Source organism: Euleptes europaea, chromosome 2, assembly GCF_029931775.1.
Source record: "Euleptes europaea isolate rEulEur1 chromosome 2, rEulEur1.hap1, whole genome shotgun sequence".
In the NCBI taxonomy this organism is placed as follows: Eukaryota; Metazoa; Chordata; class Lepidosauria; order Squamata; family Sphaerodactylidae; genus Euleptes; species Euleptes europaea.
The window spans coordinates 2,415,000-2,423,028 of record NC_079313.1 but is presented as its reverse complement, the minus strand read 5'-3'; the positions used below and the strand labels follow the sequence as shown (position 1 = coordinate 2,423,028).

At 49.2% G+C, this 8,029-nt stretch overlaps 1 protein-coding gene across 1 annotated transcript in view; it reads left to right on the top strand.

Annotated features, from left to right (window-relative positions):
* The first annotated feature begins 211 nt into the window (after positions 1 to 211).
* The window catches only part of SHC2 (SHC adaptor protein 2), a 31,336-nt gene continuing 23,518 nt past the window's right edge, over positions 212 to 8,029 (top strand). The window contains exon 1 of the mRNA XM_056844470.1: positions 212 to 797. Within this exon, the coding sequence (XP_056700448.1) occupies positions 225 to 797 (573 nt within the window). The 5' untranslated portion in view covers positions 212 to 224. The remainder of the gene's footprint in view (positions 798 to 8,029) is intronic.

Genomic DNA, 8,029 nt, shown 5'->3' with positions numbered 1-8,029 from the left:
TCAGCGACGGGGAGAGCAATCGGGCTCTGCAGCAGTCGGCCGGCGGAAAAGCCATAACACCATTACATCATAATGTGAAGTGATCTTCCCAAGAGGGGGGTGGTTGCTCGAGGTTGTGGCTGCGTGTGGGGGGTGGTGGCAGCAATAGGCGAACCAGAGCACAGTGCGCGGAGGAACAGCTCGAGCACTCTAAAAGCACTTAGCCAGACACGCAGCGGCTGGGCATGCTAACAGAACCCAAGTATGATCGTTTTTGGAACGACTTGCTGACGCCCTCCGAGAAGCCAGCCATGAGCAGCAAGGTCGCCGCGGCCACCCCGTCCCCGCCGCCCCCTGCCGCCCCCCTGGCCCACCCTTGCCCTCCTTCGCTGGGCGAGGAGCAGGAGGCCGTGACCACCTTCTGCATGTTGATCCCAAGAATGCCCCAATGGAAATTCTCCAGCCCCTCGGCCTTCCTCAGCCGCAGCCCTTCTAGCGCCAGCAAAGAGCTCTCGGCCGCGGCCAAAACGGAGAGCCCCGGTGAAGCTGGGACCGGTTCGGCATCACCCTCATCCTCGTCGGGCCTGGCTGCAGTCCTCAGTGCCTGTGAGCCGGTGTGTGCCGCACCCTGTAGCTTGCAGGTGATGAACAGGCTGAGAGGAGGGGCCAGGGGTGGGCGGAAGGCCCCTCAGGCCGAGGGGGCCAAGCTGGCTGGGGAGGAGTGGAGCCGTAAAGGGAGCTTCATCAGCAAACCTGTGCAGGGCTGGCTGCATCCCGACGAGAGAGTTTTGGGCCCGGGAGTCTCCTACGTTGTTCGGGTGAGTTGCTTCTCTCATTCTCCTCCGTTTGTGAAATGGTGTAGGCTGCAGTCAACACCCCTGATCTTCTTTGAACCTGATGTGAAGGACGAGTCTTCCAGGTCCTGCCTAAGGGCCTCTGTCAGACCCCCAGGGAGCGCATGCACAAACATTTGACCCTGTCCATATGCATGGGAGAGATGGAAGTGTTTGCGAATTTAGACCTGTCTTTGGAAAGGCATCGGGTCTCGCATCTCCTAGACTGTAGTGTATGCTTAGTCAGAAGCCCTGTCCATCACTCTGAGACCTGTAATTTGGTTGTTTAGTGATAAGGGAAATGCACTCTGCACGTGCTTGAACGCTGTTTCGTTAGCATTATGTCATACGTTCCTGCGCTTCCGGTGTTCCTGGGCCTCAAACTGCAGCTGGCCCTCAAACGTTTCGATTGGAATCAGGGCCCTGAAGTTAGAAGGGGAAGCTCCCCAACAGACTTGGCTCCTACAGCCTATTGTTAAGAAGTGAACTGCTGCCTATTTAATCGGATTTCTCCCTCCCCCTTTCTGAACGCGTTGGCCCTGATGAAACCTCTTTTACCTTCAGAATTGGAAGGGCGTTGCAGGAGAGCAGAGAACAAACCGTAGTTCTGAATGCCTGGGGGATCGGGATGGCCAGGGAATTATCAATAGGTTTCATAATAACAATAACAATTCATATAACAGAGTTGGAAGGGGCCATACGGCTATCTGCTCCAACCCCTTGCCCAATGCAGGATCAGCCTAGAGCATCCCTGACATATTTGTATGGCACTTTCAATGTTCAAAGTGCTTTACATGTATTATCACAGTAACCATTACAATATCCTTGTTAGGTAGGCCAGTGTTGTTATCCCCCATGCTGCAGATACAGGGGCTGAAACTGAGACAGTAACAGACACGAGGTCTGGTGAGTTTCTCCTTGACACGAGACGTGAACCAGCGTCCTTTCTGGTCCCCAGCACCTTCTCTCGGCAGCTATACTGAACGGATTTAACATTCCGCATTTCCTGCATCACCAGCACTGGCTCGCAGTTTATTATGACAGGATTGATAGAGAGGATTTTCCTCCAGTGATTCTGGTGTAACAGCCCCTGCCTGCGCTGCGGCCTCAGATGTGTTTACACTGCCAAATCAGAGGCTGCAGGGAGTTGAAGAAGAGGCAGACCCAGCCTCGAGCGGGTTCCTGGAGTCCCGATGCCCTTCTCTTAAAGCCAAGTGATCACCAGGGCCAAAGTGGAACATCCTTGGGCAGATTCTGAAGGCCTCAACACCTCCCAGGCTCTTTGGGGCTACTCTGTGTTGCCACTCGTAGTCACTTTCTGGGCAAAGGTTTCAGCTGCCATGGCTGGCTGTTCACCCACCCTCTCCAAGAAGAGGTCGCATCAGCCGCTTCTTCTCCTTCTTGCCCCCAACAGCTTCTTGCTTACTCACCTGCCGTCCCCACTGTGTGAGCGACCGGCTTACAATCACCTGCCCCTCCCCTCCCCACAACAGACACCCTGTGAGGTAGGTGGGGCTGAGAGAGGTGGGGCTGAGAGACTAGCCCAAGGTCACCCAGCGGGCTTCATGTGGAGGAGTGGGGAAACTAATCCAGTTCACCAGATCAGAGTCCGCGGCTCATGTGGAGGAGTGGGGAATCAAACCCGGTTCTCCAGATCAGAGTCCACTGCTCCAAACCACTGCTCTTAACCACCACGCTGGTCAAAGGTGTCTTGCGCATGCAACCTGAAGAACTAGGAATCGGTATTGGTGATCCAGTGAGAGGCCGCTGACATGACACAAAAAGCATCCCGTTCCCTAGCTCTGGAAAGGTGCTGGTCCTTCGGTGAGCCTGGAAGCATTTGAATTGTGGCTTTGAATAGCAGAGAGGCAAGGTTTTTATCTCTCTGAAAGGAAGAGAGCTTTGGAGATTGCAGCCCTGTATCCCCTTCTGGAGTAGAGGCCTCTTAAGTGAATTAGATGTTGGTGGCACTGAGCTCACCCCCCTGTTCTTAATTAATTTAGGGCTCATTTACGCTGACAGATAAATTAGGGCAGTAAACCTTGGGAGCCTCTCTCTCCTTGTCTCCTCTAGCCCTGCCCGGCAAAGATTATAAATCATTTTCTCATTGAGTAGGATCCAAGGGAAATGCAAAACAGAGTTCCAGCCCTCCGCAGGCTGGAGAACCCAGCCAGCTAACAAAGGTAGGCCCAAGAAACCAGCTTCACCAGAGAGCCAGCATGGTATAGTGGTTAAGAGCAGTGGTTTGGAGCGGTGGAGTCTGATCTGGAGAATCGGGTTTGATTCCCCACTCCTCCACATGGGCGGCAGAGGCTAATCTGGTGAACTGGATTTGTTTCCCCACTCCTCCACATGAAGCCAGCTGGGTGACCTTGGGCTAGTCACACTCTCTCAGCCCCACCTACTGCGCAGGGTGTCTGTTGTGGGGAGGGGAAGGGAAGGTGATTGTAAGCCGGTTTGAGTCTCCCTTAAGTGGTAGAGAAAGTTGGCATATAAAAACCAACTATTCTTCTTCTTCATCATCACCACCATTCTCTCATAAGCATGTTGTTTGTGCATGTATCATACAGTGCAGGCGCTGGCAACCCACAGACATGCAATGAGATAATAGAATCATAGAGTTGGAAGGGACCACCAGGGTCATCCAGTCCAACCCCTCCACACAACGCAGGAAATCCAGAACTACCTCCCCCTCATACACACCCCAGTGACCCTTACTCCACGCCCAGAAGATGGCCAAGATGCCCTCCTTCTCATGATCTGCTTAAGGTCATAGAATCAGCATTGCTGACAAATGGCCATCTAACCTCTTCTTAAAAACCTCCAGGGAAGGAGAGCTCACACCTCCCGAGGAAGCCTGTTCCACTGAGGAACTGCTCTAACTGGTAGAAAATTCTTCCTAATATCTAGATGGAAACTCTTTTGATTTAATTTCAACCCGTTGGTTCTGGTCTAACCTTCTAGGGCAACAGAAAACAACTCGGCACCCTCCTCTATATGACAGCCCTTCAAGTCCTTGAAGATGGGTTATCATATCCCTGCTCAGTCTTCTCCTCTTCAGGCTAAACACACCCAGCTCCTTCAATCTTGCCTCATAGGACTTGGTCTCCAGACCCCGCACCATCTTTGTTGCCCTCCTCTGGACACATTCTAGCTTGACTACATCTTTCTTAAATTGTGGTGTTCAAAACTGAACACAATACTCTCTGCCCTTGCCCTGAGAACTTCAGCTCCACTGAGCTGCTTCCAAATAAGTGTGCCCGAGACTGCAAACTTAGGCCAGGATTCATGGGGAGGCATTGTCCTAGGAGACTATTCCACAACGTTTTGGTATATATGTGTGAGGGGTGGGATTAACTGAGAGAAAGGAGGGAATATTTTCGGCACTTTCGCCATGTGCTCTCCATGGTGCTGAATGCTCTTCCTAGAGATTGTCGAAGGCTTTCACGGTCAGAGTTCATTGGTTCTTGTAGGTTATCTGGGCTGTGTGACCGTGGTCTTGGTTTTTTCTTTCCAGCAGCTGTGGCAGGCATCTGCAGAAGAGTAACACTGAAGGACAGTGTCTCTCAGTGTCAAGTGTGTAGGAAGAGTAACATATAGTCAGAAAGGGTTGGGTTTGAGCTGAATCATTGTCCTGCAAAAAAAGTACCACACCCTCATTAGCACATTATCTGGATACTTACAGGACAATGATTAGCGCATTACCTTTGATACTTTTTGCAGGAAAATGATTCAGCTCAACCCAACCCTTTTCTGACTATATATTACTCTTCCTACACACTTGACACTGAGAGACACTGTCCTTCAGTGTTACTCCTCTGAAGATGCCGGCCACAGCTGCCGGTGAAACGTCAGGAAAGAAAAAACCAAGACCACGGTCACACAGCCTGGATAACCTACAAGAACCAATGCTCTTCCCAGAAATGAACGCTGCTACCTTTCCACCTGCAAGCCAGAGTTTGGCCCCTTGTGGACAGAATAATCTGCACAATGGGGTCAGCCACAGCTAGCCTACCTCACAGGGTTGTTATGAAGCCAGAGGGGGGTGAGAACCATGTATGCTACCCAGAGCTTCTTGAAGGAAGAGTGGGTTGAAACTGTAGGGGAGGGTGGCTGTGTGGGGTAGCGGCCAAGAGTGGCAGACTCTAATGTGGTGAGCCAGGTTGGTTTCCCCACTCCTCCACATGAAGCCTGCTGGGTGACCTTGGGCCAATCACAGTTCTCTCTGAACTCTCTCAGCCCCACCTACCTCACAAAGTGTCTGTTGTAGGTTGAGGAAGGGAAGACTTTGAGGCTCCTTAAAGGTAGAGAAAAGTGGGGTATAAAAACCAACTCTTCTTCTTTTTCTATGCCAACTCAGCAGGGGTGACAAGGGTGGAGGGCAGAAGCTGGCATCAGCAAAGGTCTTGGAGAAACCGTCTAGGCCTCATCTTTAGTTTGTCAGGTCAGAGTTCTAGCCCAGCTATCCATTACTATGTTCAGTAATGTCACTTTGGGGGTAAACCCGGAAGTGATGGGTATGCTCTAGCACATTCCTCCAAAAACTCTATGGAAACCATAGAGTTTTTGGAGGAATGTGCTAGAGCATCCCCATCACTTCCAGGATAAACCCAGAAGTGACGTTAATCGCCTCCCCATCTTCAGCTGGCCTGCCAACATCTTTTCTGGTGCCCACCAAGGGTTTTTAGAAAGTGGGTGGGGCTTTTGCCCAGCAGGCTTCTCATTGGTCTCTGAAGATCTGATTGGCAGGGCAGATAAAAAGGCATCCCAATGAACAGGGCTTCTGCCTGAAATGTTGAAAAGTTACTATTAGAGTTATGCATAACCTCATTCCCTAACAGTGTACAAAATCAGCACCACTATGCTAGAATGTGAATACAATGTAAAATAACACAGGCAGGCCGCCGTCCAAAAAATAACAATATCTGAATGAACTATCTAATTGTTGCAATGATAATTACAATGAATACTGTAATAAATGCTGAAAAGACCAACTGAAGATTCACAAGATCAAAATACCGTGTTTCAAAAAACAAGTAAATACATACAATCCCATCACAACCAACACATCACAAAAACATGAGGAGGAATAATGTTCCAAAATGAAAGGGATGTTATATAGTCCAGTTGCTGAAAGCACGTAGTAGTGTACTCAAACGGAAAGCACACCACAGAAAATGCCAAACAGAAGCATGTAGTATCCTGTTTGGAACAATGTAAATGAGTCACATGACTGTGAGTGCTGCGTGTAAGCTATGGGCTACTGTCGCAAGATTTAGCACGTATATATTAGAAACTATTTCATAGAATTACAGAATCATACAGCTGGAAGGGACCTCCAGGGTCATCTAGTCCAACCCCCTGCACAATGCAGGAAATTCACAACTACCTCTAAGCCCTACACCCCCAGTGACCCCTACTCCATGCCCAGAAGATGCCCAAGATGCCCTCCCTCTCATCATCTGCCTAAGGTCATAGAATCAGCATTGCTGACAATGGCCATCTAGACTCTGCTTAAAAACCTCCAGAGAAGGAGAGCTCACCACCTCCCGAGGAAGCCTGTTCCACTGAGCTCTGACTGTTAGAAAATTCTTCCTAATTTCTATACAGAAACTCTTTTGATTTAATTTCAACCCGATGGTTGTGGTCCGACCTTCTGGGGCAACAGAGGACAACTCAGCCCCATTTGGAACTGAAGAAGTCAGATGACGAAACGGATTGCATCTAGAAGACCATCTTTTGCTTCTGTTTATTCCTCTTCATGTTTTTGTGATGTGTTGGTTGTGCTAGGATTGTATGTATTTACTTGTGTTTTGAAACACGGTATTTTGATCTTGTGAATCTTTATCTGGTCTTTTCAGCGTTTATTACAGTACATATTCATTGTAATTATCATTGCTACAATTAGTTCATTCACATATTGTTATTTATTGGACTGTGGGCTGCCTGTGTTATTTTACACTGTAACCTCATTCCGCGCCGTTTTGTGGCGGGCTCCGCCTCTTGCGGCAGCCATTTTTTGTTTGCGGCCGCGACCCTCTGTCAGAATGCCAAAGGGGCCTGCAGGCTCAAAAAGGGGACCCTTGTATTAAGATCAACTAAAATAACATAAAATAGTGTGCAAACTTTCACATTCTCCAGACCTCTATTTTGGGCAGGGTGGTGATTTTTCAGGGCATGGCCTTCTGATCTTAGAATGCCAGGTAGGGTTGAATAGACAAGATGGTGCTGGGTGGAACGGAGTTTGGGTTTCATGCTTGGCCTTCTGCGAAGAAGCAGCAGCAGCCGGTTCTGGCCTTATAAAGTTGGTCTGGCTTTTCAGTCTGATCAACATCTCACTCGAGTGCTGGCAGATTTGCTCACAAGGACGAGCCTCCGCTTTCCTCTCCGCTGCTTTTCTCTCCAGGCAACCCATCCTGACCCTTAAGGCCAATTTATGTTTTAATTGTGCAGAATTATATCCTGCTTCGCAGCCCAGCGGGGTTTTCAAAACGTTTGACAGGGTCATAAAAATGCAATAAAAAACCCAGCCATGTATACAACTCAAATACTCAAACAGCGGCACTCGGCTGGAAAAAAATGTACCAAAAAACAACTCCGATCTAGGTAAAAAATTATCCCACGGCAAATTAAGCAGGAGCAGCCTGCCTCAAACTTCATGAAGCGTGATCGGGAGGAGGTATGCCAGGCTCCCTGGAGGAATTGTCGAGATGCATGTTTTGTAACCACCCCGTGATTTTGAGTGTGTGTGTATGTATGTGCGTACTTTAAGCAGGGTTTGTTCGGAAGACCTCTGAGCACAGGGGAGAATCCGGGGAAGCAGGGGGCTCATAAGTAGGGTTGCCATGCCAGGTCCCTCTTCGTCACTGGCGGGAGGTTTTTGGGGCAGAGCCTGAGGAGGGTCGGGGTTTGGGGAGGGGAGGGACTCCAATGCCATAGAGTAATTTTCCCCAGGGGGACTGATCTCTATTGGTTGGAGGTCAGTTGTAATAGCAGGGATCTCCAGCTAGTACCTGGAGGTTGAGAAATGAAAAAACCTATGCTGAAAATAGTGAATGCTAAGTAGGAAGACAGCACGTGGCTCAATATTCAATTTTCAATTCAATTCAAGACAAAACCAAGGGTTAATTTATTCAAATGAAATCATACAAGAATCAACCAACAAACCAAAGTAAAAGGTAGAAGTGTTAACATCACACAATTCGCCTCGCAGGGCT